General features: G+C 35.7%; 1 protein-coding gene across 2 annotated transcripts in view; it reads left to right on the top strand.

Annotated features, from left to right (window-relative positions):
• Positions 1 to 23,181, top strand: part of FNDC3A (fibronectin type III domain containing 3A) — a 160,569-nt gene that overhangs the window by 124,022 nt on the left and 13,366 nt on the right. For both annotated transcript variants that reach the window (XM_029209729.1, XM_029209731.1), the window contains 14 exons: positions 428 to 552; positions 921 to 1,095; positions 2,867 to 2,953; positions 10,776 to 10,914; positions 11,447 to 11,515; positions 12,328 to 12,446; positions 14,081 to 14,186; positions 14,274 to 14,449; positions 15,901 to 16,014; positions 16,728 to 16,877; positions 16,977 to 17,260; positions 17,363 to 17,575; positions 19,935 to 20,101; positions 21,490 to 21,617. In XM_029209729.1, the coding sequence (XP_029065562.1) occupies positions 428 to 552; positions 921 to 1,095; positions 2,867 to 2,953; positions 10,776 to 10,914; positions 11,447 to 11,515; positions 12,328 to 12,446; positions 14,081 to 14,186; positions 14,274 to 14,449; positions 15,901 to 16,014; positions 16,728 to 16,877; positions 16,977 to 17,260; positions 17,363 to 17,575; positions 19,935 to 20,101; positions 21,490 to 21,617 (2,052 nt within the window). The remainder of the gene's footprint in view (positions 1 to 427; positions 553 to 920; positions 1,096 to 2,866; positions 2,954 to 10,775; positions 10,915 to 11,446; positions 11,516 to 12,327; positions 12,447 to 14,080; positions 14,187 to 14,273; positions 14,450 to 15,900; positions 16,015 to 16,727; positions 16,878 to 16,976; positions 17,261 to 17,362; positions 17,576 to 19,934; positions 20,102 to 21,489; positions 21,618 to 23,181) is intronic.

Consider the following 23,181-nt stretch of genomic DNA (forward strand, 5'->3'; position numbering starts at 1 on the left):
GGGTAGGGACCTTTTCTTGAAACTGTTTGCATAGAACTTTTCATAGGTTGAGGAAAGCTGCCAGTTATGCATATCAAAGATCAACCTATTTCCACCGCTACCAGTCCCCCCATAGAGATTGTGGGATCCATACCTGGAAAGAGTTTTTTACTAAAAGCCAGAGGTTAAGCATCAGCTATGAAACAGGGTGCTTAGTTCAAGAAGCTATACAGAGATGCCTGCTCTTCAGTTTTTGAATTCTGCGTTAATGAACAGTGAGTATCATATAAAAGATGTGTTATCCTAGACTTCTCTTGAGATTCATGACATGCATGTAACAAAGATGATTTTTAATGTACACTAGCTAATATGTTACTATCAATTAGGAATTAATGTGGATTTCTTCTTACAATAATGTACAATGATATATAATAACTGTTTCTCTTAGGGAAAAGGAAATGGAGAATTTTGTCAGTGTTACACGGGCTTACAGAAGCAATTTAAAATTACTAAACTGTCACCAGCAATGGGTTGTAAATTTAGACTATCAGCCAAAAATGACTATGGTCCAAGGTAAGATACATTTTAATGTAGATATTTTAGACTATTCATTTGTATAAATTATTCACAGTCCAAATTTTCCACTAAAAATTCTGCCTTAGTTATCACTTCGTTGATATAGTTAAGATGTGTTACTAACCTAGCAAAGCTATGAGAGAATTTGTTAATTACATAAACTGCAGTTTTAAAACAATACTAATTCACTTTTAGGTATCTGACCTGGTTACCATAAAGATATTACCAAATCCAAGATATTATTGGATTATAATTAGTTATCAAAATTATCATTTGCCCCAAAAATGTCACTTATCAAAATGAGTTCTTTGGCTATAAAAAATAACTATTTTTCATTCCTTCTTAAAAACCATTTGCTTCAACAGTGGTTTTAGTGAAGAAGTCTTATATTACACCTCAGGCTGTGCCCCTTCTATGCCAGCAAGTCCTATATTAATTAAAGCTGGGGTTACTTGGTTATCCTTACAATGGAGTAAACCCTCAGGAACACCATCAGATGAAGGAATTTCTTATATTTTAGAGATGGAGGAAGAAACTTCAGTAAGTATGTATTTTAAATATGGTATTTAAAGCATTTCAGTGTGAAATTAATCCTGATACAGTAAATATTGCCACAATAGTTAGATCGTTTCCCAGATGCTTTGAAACCTTGGTTGGTTACTGTTTTGGGAGGGACTGGAAGTGAGGGACAACTCAGCCTTTTGTTTTCTTGATGTGTTGGAGGGGGCTTTGGTTTTTATGTGTGTTTGGATACATTTTATGCCTGGGAACAACACAGACTACACTTTAAGTATATATGTTTTGGGGAAAATAAAGAGAGGGAAGGATCACCACAGCCTTAGACTAAGCAACTCTAAAAGATAAGAAAAGAGAATGTCTCCCTTCTCCAACTGTGTTCATGCATTGCTTCTCCAAGTGCCACAGAAACTTTGAAGAGCCTCACATGAGACTATATAGTGCAGCCTGAATCTAGTTACCAGTGTCTCATCTCCTGTAAGCTAGACCTGAGCTAAACAAGAGTTAGGCTGTCTTCTCCTAGTTATATATAGTTTCATAGCTTTTCAGAGTTACTTTGAAGCAATATGAGTCAAAACTGGCTTGGTCCATAGACAACTAATGAGAACATACTGTATAGCACAGGGAACTCTATTTAATGCACTGTGGTGACCTAAATGGGAAGGAAATCCAAAAAAGAGGGGATATATGTATATGTATAGCTAACACAACGTTGTATAGCAACTATACTCCAATAAAAATTAATTAAAAAAAAATAGCTTGGTCCATTCTAGGTGTATACCCAGAAGAATTGAAAATACATGTTTGTACAAAACTTTGTACACCAATGTTCACAGCAGCACTAATCATAATAGCCAAAAAATGGGAATAACCGAAATGTCCATCAACTGATGAATGGATAAACAAAGTGTAATATATCCGTGCAGTAGAATACCATTCAGCCACATAAGGGAATGGAGTACTGACATATGCCACAACATGAATGAGCCTTGAAAACATTATGCTAAATAAAGAACCCAGTCACAGAAAACTGCATATTGTGTGATTCCATTTCTATGGGTATAGGCAAATCCATAGAGATAGAAAGTATACTGGTGTATAAGAAAAGAGAGAAAGTGACTGCTAACCAGAAAGTAAAGTACAGGCTTTATTCTGGAACTAGGAATTAAACAATGGTTTCACAAGCTTGTGACTATACTATAAACCATTGAACTTTATACTTTAAAAATGGGAATTTTATGGTTTGGGAATTATATCTCAGTCTTTTTAATTTTTAAAAATAACATTGGGAAAGTATAAGCATTGTCCCTGGGGCTATAAATAATGCCAAACTAAATAATGCCAAACATAAGTGACATCACAACCTGCCAGCACAACCAACTATTCATCTATTCACCTAAACACAGTTACGTGTTCAGGGAAAGTTAAATGTTAAATAGTTATGGTTTTGTTTAGCTCTTGCAACATCTGTCTGGGAAATTCCTGTTAGTTCTAGGGATAAGCTTACTGATGGTGATGTTACCATTGTCTCATTTTCCCTCAACACAAAGATCTTCTCTTGGCTACTGTATTTACTGAGAATAAGTGGTCTTCCCTATCCTCCTACAAATGTTCAGTAGCATTTCTGGATCTGTCTACTCAAGATAGAAGCATCAAGGTGAAGATTACCCTCAACCAAGCATTAATCACATTGCATGTAACAGAAGATGAAGAGGACCTGAGTCTTTTCACATATTCCTTATTCCTCATATTTCTGCTGTTAGACCTCTAATGAAGACTTATTTTCCCTTTCCAGGGATATGGTTTTAAGCCTAAATATGATGGAGAAGACCTTGCTTACACAGTGAAAAATCTCAGACGTAGTACAAAGTATAAATTTAAGGTAAGCTTTGAAAGCCCTTGAAAGATTTGCTTGTTGTTCTTATTGTTCCTGTTTTAAAGGCAGGTACATGCCTCACTCCTGTGGGGTTTTTTGGGTTTTTTTGCGGTACGCGGGCCTCTCACTCTCGTGGCCTCTCCCGTTGCGGAGCACAGGCTCCGGACGCGCAGGCTCAGCGGCCATGGCTCACGGGCCCAGCCGCTCCGCGGCATGTGGGATCTTCCCGGACCGGGGCACGAACCTGTGTACCCTGCATTGGCAGGCGGACTCTCAACCACTGCGCCACCACCACTGCGCCACCAGGGAAGCCCATTCCTGTGGTTTTATTTATTTATTTTTTGCGGTACGCGGGCCTCTCACCGTTGTGGCCTCTCCCGCCATGGAGCACAGGCTCCGGACGCGCAGGCTCAGCGGCCATGGCTCACGGGCCCAGCCGCTCCGCGGCATGTGGGATCCTCCCGGACCGGGGCACGAACCCACGTCCCCTGCATCGGCAGGCGGACTCCCAACCACTGCGCCACCAGGGAAGCCCCCTGTGGTTTTAAATCTTAAATATTTTGGCCTTTTCAAATGAGCTTTAATAAGTTTTACTTTCTTACTATATAATAATGCTTCTGAAACTTGATGTATTTAAATTCAAAACAGTCTCAATGTTTTACAGGAGTCTTATTTGCAAAACGTGAACAAAACATCTTTTAAAATGTGGATGTCAAAAAAAAAATGTGGATGTCATTGAACATAGTCAGAATGTGCTTTTTTGGCAGGTATATCAGAAAAAAGTAATGATATTTTAATGCTCTATCTAGTGGTGCAGTTTCAATTGTCTAGTAGTTACTTGATGAAGGTCATATCTACCATGTTTCTTCACTGTAAAGTTGTTCTTTTTCTCTTTGTCATAAGTATTTTGTGAATACTTTGTAGACATCTTGTTCCTCATCAAAGTTTCACCCACTAGTTTTAACACCCATTGGTAATTCTTGCCTGAATCAGTTATTCAGTAATCATGATTAATGGTTGCCAAGTGGTGATTTTTTTAATTTTATCATTCCTTCTACATTTATTAATTTGCATTATACTATAAGGAAAAGCTTTCTTTTCTCATTTATTTATATCAGTATGAACTCATGGATTCCTGTTTACTGAGTGGGTTATATTTTGTTGCTATGGCTATCAGTTATGAGGTTCAAATTGTCTTAGATTTGGGAGCCCTTGTCAGGCTGACTTCTCAATTTTTTTGACATGTCCCCACCCCATCATTCTTTGAGCCCACCCTTTCTGGAACACGGTATTTCATTCTCATCTTGTACTTTCTCTTCGTCAACCTTGATATTGGCCATTTCTCAAAGCACCTGGGTCCTTTAAGTGGACAATGGTATTTAGAAGTCAAGATCTGGGTAGTAAGTATACTTAATGCTATAAGGGTATTGCTACTCCTGGGCATCCTCTCAGTGGACAAGGCTAAGAACTAGATGTATGTATGTTTGTCTTGTGTGTGTGTGTGTGTGTATACACACATACACAATTTACATGCACAAACACATTTATATTCTTATTTCTAGAATATCTATTTTTAAAAATCATGAGTTCAAACCAAAAACCTCCATTTAATCTAGTGCCATGGGTTAATTCTAATTTTCTCCCTTTCCTTATTTCTAACTCCCATCATCATCAGTGAGAAACTTTGCCCCACATATGTTCACAATATTTACTTATTGGATGAAACTCCTCCTCTTTCCTTTATATCCTTCCCTAGAGTCCTATTCAGGGTGCTCAAGTTTCTACTAGGCAGATGCTGCTGCTTCCACCCAACCTACCTCATGTCATTCTTGCTTGCTTGAGGCCTGGAGACTCTACGTCTTGCTCACTTGAAGCAGTAGCAAGCTTTGAAAATTCTTCTATGGAGACTCCTGAAAATTCTGTATCTTTCCTAGTATTTCATCCATTCTAGGATATATTTTAGCTCTGACTTGGTTGGTGATATGCATTGCTATTTCTTGGCAGACAGTGCTTGAATTAGCTAATATACCAGTTAATATAAGCCAGCCTACATTTTTATGCAGAGGTTTTCCCCAGACTGTAACAGGATGCTTATTAGTTGATAAATTCAACATTTGAATTTTCCTACCATTGCTTGTTTAAACAACTTATTTCAAATAAATGATAAAAGCCATCGTAAATTGTTTTCACTATTAAAAAGCAAAAGATAACTTTTATTACTCCTTGAGAACCTATGAAAGAAAATTTTAATGATAATGGGAAATTTGATTATGCAGTGCATAATGATTATATTTGTCATGCTTTATTTTGTATATTAGCTTCATTTTTAAAACTTCTGATAACACTGGGTCATTTTAATTTTCAAATACAGTTTTTATTATTGACAAGATTTATAAAATACCTAAGAAGTATTATGTACATTTATTCTAGTTTTCCTCTTATGGTGCTGGATTGCATTTTTGCTTTAGGTAATGATTATCATACCAGCAGATCTTCAAAAGAGAAGTTGTTAATGTCTTTTTAATCTGCTAAATTTATTTAAAAATTCTGGGGGTAAGGCCTAGCAATCTGTATTTTAGTAGGCTCTTCAAGTGATTCTGATGCTTGGGAAAATTTGAGAACCACTGATCTAGAGGAGGGAAAAAAATATTAGGAAATAGAAAATGGTGACTGTATGAAGTTTTCTAGAAGCTCAAACATTTATTTTGAATCTGCCATGTACTGGGTGCCAGCTGAGGTGGGGTTGAATCATTAAATCCTACTTCTATTGTTTGAGTCTTCCTTTCTAGCTTGACATTTGCAGTCTCCTCTTTCAAGCAAACATATCAAAATAAAATCTTAACACTCTAAAAGAAATCATAGAATACTAAGCAAAAGCAATAAAAATATTATAATGCAGGAAGTAGTGACTAAATAGTATATTATTGTTTGTAAAGAAACAATAAGGATACGATTAACATAAAATTCTAATTTGAGCAAGTTTACCAAATGCCAGAGTTCTAGGTTGTACAGTAAGGACAATCCTAGGACACTCAAAATACTAAAACAAAATTAGAACAACAAAAAAATTTAAAGGACAAAAGAAAAATGAAAATAAAACTTTAAAGCATAAGAGAGCAATGAGAATTCTTAAAATCATTTCAAATTCAGAGTGATAAACAACTGAACAATGCTAATTCCATCCAGTGGTTCACTTGGAAGCTGGGCTAGGACCTAGTGTCCAGATTTTAAAGAAAGAGTTAAAACCTTCAGAGACTAGTGGCCAGTCCCTATGACTCTGGGCCACTAGAAAACTAATGCCTTATTTCCTGAAGTTCCTGAAAAATATGTTTTCAAGTAGCGAGGCTTCTAAAAGTCAGGGTCTGAGTACCTTGAGCTGAGAACCCTTAGATACCTTTACTTCAGCTTGTTACTTGTTTTTGAGGCCTTCTCACAGGTGAAGAGAAATCAAAACAGTATCTGGGTCCATCAATTTCACTTATCTTCCATCCTTGAAATTTGCTCATACATCAGCATCTATGACAGTACAGAGTCACGTTCCCTCTTCTTTCTCATCTTGTCTGTTGTCATTTTATGACGTCTCCCTTTCTCCTCTTCCCTATCTAAGTGTGGCCCAAGTTTAGTCCTTAGTTCTACCTGGAATATCCCTTTCTGCCTTGGATATATCATCTCTTTGCCTTATGTGAGCTGTCATTTCTGTCCTAAAGAGTACTAAATCTCCAAACCTGTTCTGTATCACTTTCAAGCTAATTGCTCACCTTCTAATCCAAGTTATATTTTATACCTAATCTGTCTGAAACACAGCTTTGCCTCCAAAATATAATTTCCTTAATTTGCTATAAGGTTCTTTATATTCCAACCCATTCAGTTTTTTAACTGCACTGCCTTTCACTTCTTACTTGAACTGGCTCCCTCACCACACTGAATACTCATCCTTCCCCGAGCAGAGCTCACTATTTATTATTCCCTTCTGCTCCTGTACTCACATCTTTCTATTCTCTCTTATCCAATCTTCCCCTTTTCACTGCTGTTGTCTGTGAAAACCCAGTTATCACTTTCATTTGCTTTTTCAGAGCCCTTCTGGACCATTTTAGGCCATAGTAATCTTTCTTCTGTTGCCTAATTCTTTTGATATGCATATTGCCTGTCTGCATAGAATCTGCACAAAGATTCTAAACTCTGAAGGTAAAAAGTGCACCACACCTAGAGTTATTAGCACAGTGCTCCCCCTGTGGTGGACACTAAATGAATGCTTTGATTATTCGTAAAATTTGGGGGAAAATACGGTTTTATACCTTACTGGTTAACTGAAGTAAAAGGCAGTGCTGACATATATAGCTTTAAAAACATAATTAGTGGACCTTATGGTTTTTATGGAGTCTGCTTTTACTTTAAAAGCTTCCTCAGACTTCCCTGGCGGTCCAGTGGTTAAGATTCTGCCTTCCAGTGTGGGGGGCGCGGGTTTGATCCCTGGTTGGGGAACTAAGAGCCCGCATGCGGCATGGTGCAGCCAAAGATTTTAATAAGTATATAATTTAAAAATAAGAGCTTCCTCTGGAGGGGGCACTGTAGGGGTAGGGGACTAAGAGGTACAAACTACTAGGTATAAAAAAATAAGTATAAAGACATACTGTACAACGCTGCCATATTTAAAATGGATAACCAACAAGGACCTACTGTATAGCACAGGGAACTCTGCTCAACGTTATGTGGCAGACTGGATAGGAGGGGAGTTTGGGGGAGAATGGATACATGTGTGTATGTGTGTATATATATATGTGTGTGTATATATATATATATATATATATATATGGCTGAGTCGCTTTGCTGTGCACCTGAAACTATCACAACATTGTTAATTGGCTAAACTCCAATATAAAATTAAAAGTTTAAAAAAAAAAAAAAAGACATTGGGACTTCCCTGGTGGTGCAGCGGTTAAGAATCCACCTGCCAATGCAGAGGACACGGATTCGAGCCCTGGTCCAGGAAGATCCCACATGCCGCAGAGCAACTAAGCCCATGCGCCGTAACTACTGAGCCTGTGCTCTATAGCCCGTGAGCCACAACTGCTGAACCCGTGTGCCACAACTACTGAAGCCTGCACGCCTAGAGCCTGTGCTCCGCAACAAAGAAAAGCCACCACAATGAGAAGCCCGTGCACCGCAAGAAAGAGCAGCCCCCATTCGCCGCAACTAGAGAAAGCCCGTGCGCAGCAACGAGGACCCAACACAGCCATAAATAAATAAATGTTTCTTTTTTTAAAAAGACATTGTACAATACAGGGAATATAGAAAATATTTTATAATAACTATAAATGGAGTATAACCTTAAAAATTGTGAATCACTATACTGTACACCCTGTAACTTATACATCAACTATACTTGTTTTTTAAAAAAATCTTCCTCTAGTTGTGAGGTTTAAGTAAACACTGTGTACTATGTTGAAAGTGTTTTGACCCCCTTTGAAGTCTAATTTGTAAAGCAGCAGAGTGAGAAAACATCCTGAAATTCTATCTGAATATGTGGGAGGACTGATGAGGAAGCCTGAGCAAAACTGAACAACTGCACTAAATTTTACTGAGTTCTCATGGGTTGCATGAGTTATTTGGGGTAATAGATTTTATTTAGATCCTCGTCTGTAGTGTCACGTCATAGTGGTCGCCACCTATGGCTCATCCATTCTGCCAGTAATTATTGAGCATCTGCTCTATGATAAGCGCTCTTCTAAACAATAAGAATTCAACAGTGATCAAAACAGCTAATATCCTAGTGGAAGGAATAGACGACAAACAAGCAAACAAACATTAGATAGTGATAAGTGCTATGCAAGTTAACTAAAATAGGGTGAGTTGACAGAATGACTGGGTAGTCGAGGAATTCTTTTTGGAAATGACATTTAAACAGATCTGAATAACAAGAAGGAGGTGGCATGTCAAGATTAAAAAGAACATTCCAGGCAAAGGAAATAACTGCTAACGTAAAAGACTCGAACCTTTCGAGTGGAGGTAGTCAGGGGTGGAATCACATAGGGCTTTGTAGATAAGAATTTAGATTTTATTCTGGTAAAATGAGAAGCCATGAAGCTGAGAAGTGATAAAGTCCCTCTGGCTGCCATGTAGAGAATAGATGAGGTTAAGGAAAGGAATGGAAGCTGAGAAACTAATTAGTAGTATGTTACAGTCATTCAGCAAACATCAAATAAAGGAGGCTTTAACTAAGGTTGTGGTAGGTATAGAAAACAGAGAAGTGGAGGTAGAGTACAGGATTTACTAATAGATTTGACAAATAGGTTTAGAGAAAGGATCAAAGATCCTTCTAGATTTTTGGCTTGAGTAACTAGGTAAATGGTAGTAGTGCTTATTACTGATGGGGAAGAACAGAGATGGAGCAGGTTTGGAGAAAAAATCATATCAAGTTTGATACTGGACTTGAGGAACTTTAAGTTCAGTAGAAGAGATAGGTAAAAATATAAACATAGGGCTTTCCTGGTGGCTCAGTGGTTAAGAATCCGCCTGCCAATGCAGGGGACACAGGTTCGAACCCTGCTCTGGGAAGATCCCACATGCCGCGGAGAAGCTAAGTCCATGTGCCACAACTACTGAGCCTGCGCTCTAGAGCCCGTGAGCCACAGCTACTGAGCCCAGGTGCCACAGCTGCTGAGCCCGTGCTCTTCAACAAGAGAAGCCACCGCAATGAGAAGCCTGCACACCTCAACGAAGTGTAGCCCCCGCTCGCCGCAACTAGAGAAAGCCCATGCGCAGCAACCAAGACCCAATGCGATCAAAAATAAGTAAAATAAATATGTTAAAATATATATGTAATTAAATTTCTGAAGTGAAAAATATAATTATATTGAATAAGTATAAATTATTATAAATATGAATTATATTCATTGTTGCACAACTTAGCTTGAAAAAATGAACATTTTTTTATAAATGAAATGAACATTTATTTATCTCACAGTTTCTGTGGGTCAGGAATTCAGGACAAGCCTGGCTGGATGGTTCTGATGCAGGGTTTGTATGAGGTTGCAGTCAAGATGTCATCTGGGGCTACAGTCCTCTGAAGGCTTGACTGTGGCTGGAGGATGTGCTTTCAAGTTCACTCAAGTGAACTTTTTGCCAGGAGTCCTCAGCTCCTTGCTGTCTCTTGGTCAGAGGTTTTAGTTCCTCACCACATGGGCTTCCCATAGGGAAGCTACACATACCATCATTTCTTCTACATTGTTTGTCAGAAGCAAGTCAAGTACAGTTCAAAGGGAAGAGGAATTAACCTTTATCTTTTAAAGAGAGGAAATTCAGAGAATTTGTGGGCATTTTTTTAAACCCCTGAAGAATAATAAAAGAATAAGTTAAAGCAAGCCTAAAGCCCATCAAGTATCACCAGATTATAGCTTCTTCCAGTGATGACTCTTGTTTAGTATCAAAATGTTAGACTTATACTTGTATTTTCAAGACTGATTCTAAAAGGGGATTATTTTATACCTGAATTTTCTTCATATATGCTAAGTCCCTTTTTTTGTTTTTATTTTTTAAATTGGGGTATAGTTGTTTTACAATATTGTGTTAGTTTCTACTGTACAGCAAATTGGTGTTCCCTGTGCTATACAGCAGGTTCTCATTAGTTATCTATTTTATACATATTAGTGTATATAGAGACGTAGATGGATCCCTTTTTGTTTTTAATGCTGAGTCCCTTCTGAAGACAAGCAATTCTCACATAAATCATTTGACTGAGCCTAGTTGTCTCTCATCACTTTTGTTCGTTAAGCCAATATCATTAGGTATCAAACATTAATTATTTTATGTCTTTGTGTTCTCATCATAGGTTATTGCTTATAACTCAGAAGGTAAAAGTAATCCAAGTGAAGTAGTTGACTTTACTACATGCCCTGATAAACCGGGAGTACCTGTAAAGCCCTCAGTTAAAGGAAAGATACATTCACATAGTTTTAAAATAACTTGGGGTAAGATATTATGCATACTTGTATATCATTACTTTTATATTTGATTAAAATGATTTGAATATTTAGATCATTTTTAAGATACCTGAATAAATTTGTTAGCTCAAGTAAGTTCAGTAAGAAATGTGAGACTCATTTACTGTTTGAGGATGGCTTTGTAGTCACACATACTAAGTTCAGATTTGATGGAGGAAGAACTCGGGGTCCACTGTAGAACTTTGAGCAGGGGCAGCAATGTGTGAAATGAAAGATTACTGAACTTGTAGCTACAGTTTCTTGTCATCCTGGTTTTCACGAGAAATTAAAATCACTTATTCATTTAAAACAAAAATTAATTGAGCACCTGCTTATGTACTACCTTATGCAAAAACGAGAGTAAATGAGATGCTGGAGTTAACTTTTTAAAAAAATCATTGCAGCTGATTCTTCTTTCTTTTAGAGCAATCCTGAGTTTGGTATTCTGTCTATTATGAGTTTATGTGATTTTTTTAATTGTATATACTCTGCCTAATAACACTTTTGCTTCTTTGGATAGACCCACCAAAAGACAATGGAGGGGCAGCCATCAATAAATATGTAGTAGAGATGGCAGAAGGTTCTAATGGTAAGAATATCTATTAAAAATTGATATTTATACCAGTCTACCTTTACTCTTCATGATTTTAAATTTTGTATAATCTTTTTTTTCCTCTTGATTTTTTCCTTTGTTTGTAGCATTTAAGATTTTGTCTATTATGACCCACTTTAAGATGTAATCTCCAGAAATACAGTGACTCAAATGCAAGACTGCTGTATAGCTATATTATTTTCTTATTTTTTTCCCTCCTTTGTTTGCACTACTCAGTTCCAGTATACCTAAAGTCTTCTGAAGGTTAGCTTACTCAGTTAGATTTATACCCAGATGTATCAGAAAAACCATCTTCTAAAATTTAACTTACATTATACTAGTTTTAGTAATAAATTCTTTGCCTAGTAAAATTTATTCTTGAATCACACATTTAACAATCTTTATTTCTATCAAATGGCCTATTTCCTTGCAAAAAATAAGGATGTCTTTTAATTAAGACTAAACTTCCTATGGTATTGGTTCTTTCTATTCTTTGTGTGTTATAATGTTATTACCGGCCCAGTAAACACATTTAAAATGTTTAATTAAAAGTAAATTATCAATCTAAGCCAAAGTCTGTACAGAGTTACAGAGATATTTCACTTCAACAAAGCCATGCAAATTTGTCTAGGAAGCTGCACACATAAAGAAAATTAGATCATTTCCAGGAAACTCAAAACAGGCTTAAATTGTTTCTGACAGATTACATAAACACTTACCTAGTGAAGCTAGGATACCTGCTGTGTCTGTGATACCAAAATGTTAAACATTACCTGGTAGCTGATTGAACATAATTCTTCACCTTACAGGAAACAAGTGGGATATGATATACAGTGGAGCTACTAGGGAACATCTTTGCGATCGACTGAATCCAGGCTGTTTCTATCGTTTTCGAGTTTACTGCATCAGTGATGGAGGACAGAGTGCGGTAATACTTACATGCAGATTTTTTTTTCCAAGTTTGGTCAAATGAGATGAGATCATCAGATGCCACCTCAATTATTGAAATAAATCATAAATGTATAACGCAGGTGGTTAAATTTATAGTGACCAGACTATTCTAATACATATAGTACTTAGCTTATGGTCAAAATTCAGTGAATATCTATTGTCTGGTTGCTGTTTAGCTTTGGGAGAATAAATATATGAAAACATTGCAGACAGTTTTATAAAGATAAATTTTAGGATGATGCTCAATAATAACCCTACCTAACAAAAATAGAAACAAAATAATCGTAGGCTTATTTAGTGCACCGTAAATTATGTGTATCAGGACAAACCATAAAATACCATTTACTGTTTAAATACAAATTCTAAATATCCACTTATTTCAGGAAAGTTTTGCAATTATTTCACTTATTAGAGACCCCAAAACCAAAATGGACTTATGTGTGCCATTGATTATATATGAGACATTTGTAATGTTCTGGAGAAGTATGTTTTTTAATAGAAGTGATTTTTTTGTTTTTTAATGAATTCAACCAAGAATGTTTCTTGGAGCATTCATAATTGTTATTATTTTTCAAATGGAATTTAATGCAATGAAAGTAGGGTTTTTTAATGAATTATAAGCATTTTGTTGAAAATGAGAGAGTACTGTGAAACTGAGTTGCAAGTCCTGCCCAACAGGCTTTGGATCCAATTGCTTTCATTTTCTTTAATAAGAAAATCTTCCTAGATTTAAAATAAATGCAAACCCCCACTCCCCTCCCCCCACCAAAAAAAAACACCTATCTTTCTAATATAGCATCTATAGTATTCTTATATGAATGCCTTTCTGAATAAGGTGATGACCAAATATTTTATTTATGTTTGGAATAAGTTTAAGTGTAAACCTTAATACAGTGCAGATAATGAATATGGCACTGAGTTGTGTCAGTGTTTTTAAGAGAAAGTTTTTTAAAATAAAACTAAAAGATTTTTTTTAATAGCATAGAAATTAAAAGTAATACCAAATACCTGGAAAGATGCCAAATACCTGGGAAAACTTACCTGATTTTTAAATTATTTTTAGGGTGAAAGAAAGAAGGAAAGATTTTTTATTTTTAGGGTGAAAGAAAGAAGGAAAGATTTTTTTTTAGTAATAAAATTTAGGTTAAAAATACAGTCAGGTGGACAAAATAGTCTAAACCTCCTGAAAACACAGCAGATAGCATTTACAGAATGTTAAAACATCCTTTTTTAGAAGAGGTTTGTAGAGCCATTTGGACATGATCAAAAATAATGTCCATTAGGTTATATGGAGGGGGTTTTTTGTTGTTTTTTTAATTATGGAAAGAAGAAAAGAGAGGGTTTTTTTGGGGCGGGGGGGTTCTGGTAACTTTCTTTGTATCTAGTAGTCACATAATACATGTCTATTTTATTTGCCTGTATAAAATTTGAGTTTTAATGATTTAATTGGGTTTGATTTTATTCAGAACTTTATTCCTTTTCTGTTGACAGTCAAGTACAGTTTCAAATTATTGGTGCAATCTTTGTGTTTGTCTTATTTTCCTCTAACAAAAGCAGTCTGATTATTTGGCTTGGGGCATTTTCGTTTTGTTTTTGCTTTTGTTTTGGCAGGTATCTGAATCTTTACTTGTGCAGACTCCAGCTGTGCCTCCTGGCCCATGCCTCCCTCCCAGATTACAGGGTAGACCCAAAGCAAAAGAAATACAGTTACGATGGGGTAATTTTCACTTTGGTAATAAATTATAATTAAGTTAGTATTAAATATATTCCTCTTGCTAAATTGCATGAATCTTTCCACCTTTAGGACCCCCTTTGGTCAATGGTGGATCACCCATTTCTTGCTATGGTGTGGAAATGTCTCCTGTAGAAAGAGATGAACCCAGAGAAGTTTACCAAGGTTCTGAAGTGGAATGTACAGTGAGCAGCCTTCTTCCTGGAAAGACTTACAGCTTCAGACTGCGTGCAGCTAACAAAATGGGGGTACGAAGACGGAGCTGACTGAATTATAATCACAGTGGTATTTCATATAACATACGTCATTGTACCCATTATTTGACCATTTTGCTTTCAACATGCAACTCCAAATTTTACAATTTTTAATAAGCCTCTGTTGATAAATAAGAGAGAAGTCAGTGTATACCATAACTTAATTGTTATAGAATCTCAGTATTTTCAAACCCCACTTACACTATGTGACACTTTGGACTTCAGCTAGGCTAAAGCTTGCCTTTCAGGCAGTGCTAATAGGGTTTACTTTGTGAAAAGAGTAGAAACATGATCATAAGATGAAATACTTTAGAGTTATTAAGTGTTTTGAGGCTGGTTAAATGCAGCATTTACTTTCAGTTTGCAACTAGTTGTGATTCATTTTTTGCCTAAAGGAGAAAACTTACATTCTAAGCATTCTGGTTTTGTGTGGGTTTATTTAAAAAAATATTATGTATGTACAACTCCATACAATGGACAAAACAGGTGATGTCTCCATTTTACTGCTGAGGAAGCTGGGGCTCAGAAAAGCTAATAGCTGCCCCAGCAGTCACACAGACGAAGAAGTGGTGGAGGCCAGCCACTTCCTCAGACCCCAGAGCCAGCGCCCTTTCCACCCAACTGTGACACCTACCGTCCCTCTGAATTAAAACTTCTCTAAGGACAAAGCAGTGATTTCTTACTTTAACTGAGTTAGCACTGTGTTTCTTTAAACTACAGTATATATAAAATTTCATAAACTGACAAGTCTCTCCCCATTATTTCAGATTTTAGTAAACTGTGCTGTTTTATGTCTCATTCTCCAACTGAGTTCATTATATCTGTAAACTTACTTTTAAATTTCTTACATGTCAGTTTTATATACTTGGTTGGTATTCCTTGCGTACGTCATTCCTTCCTTTCTGAAGTCATGATCTTGTCAGCCCCTCAAGGCTGCAGTACACTGGGATTAACATCTTTAGTGCTAGTGTCTTTAACCTATATTTTCAGGTTTGTGATAACCTGTCAAAATCATCTTAAGTAAATATTCTCTGTATTTCCAGAGAATTTAATTTTTACACCCTACTAAAGCTATTCTAAATTTTAAGATATAATTTATGCCCATCACCTCTCATGCCTTTAATTGGTATCCATTTCTTCACCCTTCACAGAATTTTTTCTTATTTGACCAACCCAATTGCTGAATGCCTCGCCCTTTTTACAAAAACCAATTCATGAATAGGGGCAAGTGAAGAAACTACAGTAAATGAAACTTTAAAACACCCCACATATTACTTCCATGATCATTAATTAAATCTTTACTTTCTGTGATTTCTTTTAGAATTTTATGTCCAGTTAGTCTTAAAGGAAAGGGATGATGAATTTGATTTTTTGTGAATATTTATGGAGAGCTGTGCAGTTGGTAGGTGAAAAATGAAAACACTAGTTAATATTTGTTTTTCTAGTTTGGACCATTTTCAGAAAAATGTGATATTACTACAGCCCCTGGACCACCAGATCAGTGCAAGCCCCCTCAAGTTACATGGAGATCTGCAACTTGTGCACAAGTGAATTGGGAGGTATTGTAATTTCCTTGACTTATATTTAAGTGATTATATAAAAGAATAAAGACACTGTGCATTCATCTCCATAAATTATACAAAGAGTAAGTCCTAGTTAAATTCACTTGGTAAAAAGTCAATTCTTTTTTCTCTTTGAAGCATTTAAATAAGGTATATTTACATTACTAGTATTTAGATTCTTGTTCGTGATGTGCTTTGTATTTTATCAAAGGTTTTGTCTCGATACTGAGATATTTAGCCACGGTGAGCTTAATGTTCAGAGCAAACATTCATAGGAATTACTATAATACTATTTCTCTTATGTTTATTATCTCTAGTATATTTATTGCATATAGTAATAATCAATAATGATAATTACATTTTCATTTTCCTTTGAAATTTAACAAAGAAAATGTCCTTGTACGATTTAACATTTATATTACTTAATAGAATTGTTTTGAAGTATATTTACATTAAAGTGCTCTTTCTAAAGTGATTCAGTGATATTTCTACTTCTAATTGAAAACAAAGTTATACTTTTTGACAAATCTTAAATTCAGGTGGCCTTAATGAATAAAAATGTAATATTGAACAGTTTAAATTCTGTTAAACATTTTTTAAAAATCCAAAAACAATTCAGTTTTTTATATGCTCAGGTAAAGAACATTTTTGCCCAAAAGCTATTTAATCATGTCAGGACTTAAGACCTTTATCCTCTTCTTAATTTAAAGGTCCCTTTGAGTAATGGAACTGATGTCACTGAATATCGATTGGAGTGGGGAGGAGTTGAAGGAAGTATGCAGATATGTTACTGTGGGCCTGGTCTCAGTTATGAATTAAAAGGACTTTCACCAGCAACTACCTATTATTGCAGAGTCCAGGTAAAGGCGGTCAGGGCCTTGTCACTCTATCCAGAGTTTTGCGTCTTGTGAGCATTTTCATGATCGCGTCTTTACCTTTTGGGCTCTGTTAATTTGTAGGCTCTGAGTATTGTGGGTGCAGGCCCTTTCAGTGAAGTAGTAGCCTGTGTGACTCCACCATCAGTTCCTGGTATTGTGACTTGTCTTCAAGAAGTAAGTGATGATGATATAGAAAATCCCAATTATTCACCGTCTACATGCCTTGCAGTAAGCTGGGAAAAGCCTTGTGATCATGGTTCAGAAATCCTTGCCTACAGCATAGACTTTGGAGATAAACAGCCCTTGACTGTGGGAAAGGTTACAAGCTACATTCTAGACAATTTGCAACCAGATACAACATACAGGTACACAGTAAAAACTATGTTAATTTTTGCCTAGACCAGAGGGACACTTTAAATAGAATAATCATAAACTAAACTTTTTTTTTTTTTTAATATGGCACTTAGAATACGAATTCAAGCCTTGAATAGCCTTGGAGCTGGTCCTTTCAGCCACATGATAAAATTAAAAACTAAACCCCTCCCTCCTGATCCACCTCGTCTGGAATGTGTTGCCTTCAGCCACCAGAACCTTAAACTGAAGTGGGGAGAAGGAACCCCAAAGACATTGTCGACAGATTCTGTTCAGTACCACCTTCAGATGGAGGATAAGAATGGAAGGTAGGTGTTTCTAATTGCTTCTTTATATAGTTTCTCAGGTCTTAAGTACATAAATTTTTTTAACAATAGAAATAAAGTTTTAAAAAACAGAGTTAGAAGTCTCATAAATAATTTTTAAGTATGCCATTTTTGAAACATCAGAAGACATAATGAAGATTTTCTGTTTATAATTGGGAGGGTGATGCAAGAGAGAAAAAATTAGGGGAACTATTATTTGGCTCTCATCTCTAACCCATTTCTTCTCTTCAGGCTAGTAAAAGAAACGTAATCTGTGCTGGAAAATAATCTCTTCTGTGCTTATTTCCAGCAAGAGACAGTTTTTACAGTAAATCATTGATTGGCTTAAGGCCTTTGAGATCCTTGAAGGCAGGGATTATATCTCACCCTCCTCCACACCGTCACAGGGCCTGCACACTAAGTGAATGCAGTAGTTTACTTCCTCACCATCAGATCTTAGACTCTCTGAATAAATAGTCCAGTCCCCTGGCTACTCAGGTTCTTCTCTGTGCTACCATCCTTTACAGTCTCGTTACATCCATGCCATATTTTACCCCACTAAATCATGCATTTGAATTATAGTGTTACTCAAAATAATTGTGGTGTAAATTATTCAAATTCCAGTCTGGGGTAATTTATTGATATTATATCCAAAATAAACAATGCCATATATCTTTCACAGCCGTTACTCTAATCTCTTAAGAATTTGGTGGGTTTTTTTGTTGGTTTTTCTTTTCTATTTGTTTGCTTTTTCACTCAATTTATTAGAAATAATTTGTATGTCTGATAGATTCAGAGTACCAGGGACAGTATTTCCCAAGATTACTTTGTTTTTTGTGTTGGGTTTGTATCTTAGCCAAGTATTCAATAATGGAATATTCAAGGTACTTGTATATAAGTACTCTCTATCGGAAGTACTTACACATTTAAATAGCATACAGAATTAAACATACTGTATCAACAGTAAGAGCATTACACAGAGCAAATAGTATTGATCATTTCCTGAAATCTGTGCATCTATGAATGTTCGCCTTTGTTCTTGGCAGAATTTTATGTACTGTTTGTAGCCTTATCTCTGGAAGGAAATTCTTTGCCTTGCCACAGGTTTTTGGTATAGCCATTTATCTTTAATATATGTTGTTACTGTTAGGTTAATTAATTCTTTATTTTTATCCCCTTTCTAGCATTTACATTTGGGGTAGTGCAAGAAGGTTTACTGGAAACAGGTTTAATTGGTGTTTGGTTGAAAGATAATAGAACAAAGATTCTATTAAGTATAGATTATATTAGTTTATATTCTTATTTTAGAATTTTAGCCGTAATTAATATTTAGCTAGCATCTAGAGAATTGTTGTAGGGTATGGGGTATGGTCTTTGGCTGTGGAAAATAAATAAATTAAAACGTTTTATGATACTGTAAATTTACCATATAAACTTAATGCACTAAATCAATTTAATATCTTTAGTTACTTTCTTTTGACTTTTCATAACTCTTTACACTTGCTGTGGGATCGTGTCAGAATGCTACCTCAGCTGTTCCCTGACCACAGGTTTTATCATCGTTCAGCTTTTTTCGACAGTGGTTTTGCCACTGGTTGTTTTCCTATCATTAAAAAAAAAAAAAAAAAAAAATTGGAGATTCAAAAGGCAAGGCTTATCTAATTACTGCTTCTTGGAAATACTCTTACTAAAGATTATTAAATATTTTTTCATTTTTAATCTAACTACAGTTTTCAGACTGTTAGAACTATATGAGTATTCATTATTCATTCCTCAGTTTCCAAAAATTTTTTAAGTAGCCAATCAAAACTTTGGGGAACATTCAGCATACGGATAACATATATGATGTTAAACTTTCCATTGAACAGTTCAAGTGGATAATTTATGGGAAATTATATATTATCTCATACTGTTATGTAAATCTTAAGAAAACCTCACCAAATCAATTAAAATTATGCCTGGGAAAGGGAATTCTCTTTTTTATGTGACAAATTGTATGCCTATGACTCTAGTTAGAAATAATTTATATTGAAAATTGTGATGTACTGAGTATCCTTTAAAATGTAAACATTAAAAAACAGCAGTCAGAAACAAAGCTTATACCAGAAGCCTGAAGAGAAAAATTTAGCAATAAATTTTCAGGAAACCATGTCAAATTGGGAAATTTACTAATTCTGTGATTTTCATCATCTGCCAAAAAAACACAGATTTATTGTGTGACAGACCATTCCTGGCATTAAATTCTAGGAGTAACTTGTTACTCCTAGATAATGTCCAAACTGTATTTTCTTTTTAGTGGTTTTTAAACGTTTTTCATAAGGTAGTCAAGGTTTATTTTTCATAGGAGTCATTTCCATTTTAGGTTTATATCCCTGTACAGAGGTCCATGCCATACATACAAAGTACAACGACTTAATGAGTCGACATCTTATAAATTCTGTATTCAAGCTTGTAATGAAGCGGGGGAAGGTCCTCTTTCCCAAGAATATATTTTCACTACTCCAAAATCTGTCCCAGCTGCCCTGAAAGGTAAGTTATACATCCTCAAGTTATTTTCTTTAATAATAAATTAAATGCATTTTTCATAAAGTACTTTTGTACTATTAAAATTTATCATCCAGGGGGCTTCCATGGTGGCGCAGTGGTTGAGAGTCCACCTGCTGATGCAGGGGACACGGGTTCATGCCCCGGTCCGGGAAGGTCCCACATGCCGCGGAGCGGCTGGGCCCGTGAGCCATGGCCGCTGAGCCTGCATGTCTGGAGCCTGTGCTCCGCAACAGGAGAGGCCACAACAGTGAGAGGCCCGTGTACCGCAAAAAAAAAAAAAAAAAATTATCATCCAGGATGTGTCCAACATTTAAATTATAAGAAGGAAATTAGACAAGCCTACCTACTGGGACTTTCACTTAATAATAAAAGCTATTTTATCTGGCATATTGATAATCAGACAAGTGCTGGTTTTTGTCACTGATCTTTTTAATAAACATAAAAGTACTAAACTGAATAGGTAGGCTCGTTTTCTAATAGGGTTGTTTGTTGTTTCCACTATTGTTACTTAAAGAAAAAAAATCACAATTGTGGTTGTTTTGAGTCATTGCTGTTTTCATTCGGATTTCAGGGAGAGAGCCAGGTCATCTGTTTAGCAAAACATAAATAAATACTTAGTTAACTTGAATTTTTAAATCAAATTTACATACACACACACATTTGTGTGTATATATTAATTTCAGCAGGGTTCTTACTTTAAAATGACCCTGGAAAGTAAAAAATACTAAAATTCCCCACCCTCTGAGGACAAATTACAAAGATTTCTAGTACAGTGTCCTGGATCATATACTTGAATGTATCATTTGTTAAGCAGATCCATAGTTAGCAAGACTGTTCTTTGAATAGTCTTTCTAATAATGCTGATGGATTTCACTGAGTTATTTTTCTGTTCCCTCATCTGGTTTAGTGTCTCTTTACCTTAAGAAGATTGCTGATTTTAACACCTTTGTACCCCACTATTGAGTGAGGCAGTCATATATGTGGTCAGGCAGCTAGGTGTATTTTTCAACTCATTCTCTTAGAAGATTTCTTAAATTATAAAATTTCATGTTCTAGTTATGCTCTTTGAAGTACCATAAAAGATGTTGTAGAACTGCCATTGGCTTTTTTTAGCTCAGGGAAAATAGTACTTATCTTTACAGATCTTTTAATCAGTCTGGCCATTGGAGTGCTTGTAGATTGTATGGCCTGGAGATGATAAGAGTTAGCCATTGACCGTTTCTCTGAAAATTTCAAAAATTCACTAATATTTATTTCAAGTTTGTAACTATGTTTTAAAGTCTGTTGATTTTGATTGAAACAAGTGTCTGTGTGATGTGCCATGTTAAAAATCAAGTAGAGCAGATTTTATTTATATTTGTTCTCTACAGCCCCCAAAATAGAGAAAGTAAATGATCACGTTTGTGAAATTACATGGGAGTGTTTACAGCCAATGAAAGGTGATCCAGTTATTTACAGTCTTCAAGTTATGGTGGGAAAAGATTCAGAATTCAAACAGGTATGTGCCAAAATATAATTCTATAGATACACACTTTCACCTTTTTCATTTTTATGTATTTTCACTGCAGGATTTGACTACCTTTATCTTCCTAATTCAAAAACATTTGTTCAGTGCTTACTATGTTCCAAAAAATAGTAACTACACAGTATATCAGGATTCAAAATCTTTTGGGTGTGAACTGCATTTAAACAGAGTATTCATTCATTTAACAGGTATTTATTGAACTCTGTGCCAGGCACTCAGGATACAAGTGAACAAAAAGTCCCTGCCTCTGTGCAGCTTACATTCTAGTAGAAAAAGAGATTCTAAAAGCAGATAAACACATCAGTATATCATATGTTAGATAGTGATAAGCACAATGGAGAAAAAATAAAACTGGATAAAAGGATTAGGGAGTACTAGGGCGAGGGACAGCTAGTGCTATTTTATATAGGGCCGTCAGGTGACATTTGAACAGAGACCCAAAGGAAGTGAATATGGGGAGAAGAGTGTTTCAAGAAGCAGAAACAGTAGGTGCAAAGGCCCTGAGGCAGGAGCATGCTTGTTAAATTTACTGTACAAGACGAAGGCCACTATGGCTGGGGCAGCATGAGCAAAGGGAGGAATAATAAATGAAGTCAGGGCTTTAATGGTAGGGGGTCTATGAGCGGGCATGGAGATCGTGTAGGGCATTATAGGTCATACTCTGACTTTTACTCCATGTAAAATGAGAAGCCAGTGGAGGATTTGGACCAGAGTAGGCACATGATCAGACACAAGATTATTGTGACCAGAGTAGGATGAGGACAGATACAGAGACAACATTGAAGAGGCTTTTACAATGTTAGTAATAGTCATGATTATAATGCAGTGTTGTAAATATGACAATTGACACAGTTATTATGGAAGCCTAGAGGAAGTATCACCTTCCTGGTAAAATTTCAAAGATAGGTTCCTGGTAAACAGTGAATAGCCGATGAACTGGGCAGCTGTCAGTGTCATTATGACTTTTATAAAGAAGTTTTTATGCAACTCAAAAGCCTTATTTCTGTAAGCATTTCATCTGCTTCTTCCTTTTTGCTGTTACTCTTCTTGATTTTGAGAGCTTTTAAGCTGGGTTGTTTTCATTTTAGTTTCTTATTTTGTATTTTCTCACTATTAAAAAATCATTCATCTGTTTTATTTCACTCTTCTGCTATTATAACTATTAATAATAGACTACCTTTCAATAAGGTATAATTTTTTCCTTTCAATTTTGCTAAATATGGAAGCATAATTTCTTAACCAAAATTACAAAAGGCCCCAAAGAGCTGGATTAAATTTGGCATGTGATTGTTTTTCTTTATTAAGCCATCTGCAAATTGACATGATAATTAGACTTGAATATGATTTACAGATAAGTAGGTTTCCTTCCAAGGAGGAAACAAAATTAATATTAAAGAAAATGTAATTTCATTACATGTTTAAAGGAAATAGGGACCCCACATTTGAGTAGTATATGAATTTTAATAAACATATCACTACATGAAACAGCAGTGCTAATTCTAATTTAACTTAAAAGCTAAATTAACCTTATCACCAA

This window comes from Monodon monoceros, unplaced genomic scaffold (assembly GCF_005190385.1).
Source record: "Monodon monoceros isolate NGI ecotype Baffin Bay Population unplaced genomic scaffold, NGI_Narwhal_1 Super_Scaffold_8, whole genome shotgun sequence".
NCBI classification, from domain to species: Eukaryota; Metazoa; Chordata; class Mammalia; order Artiodactyla; family Monodontidae; genus Monodon; species Monodon monoceros.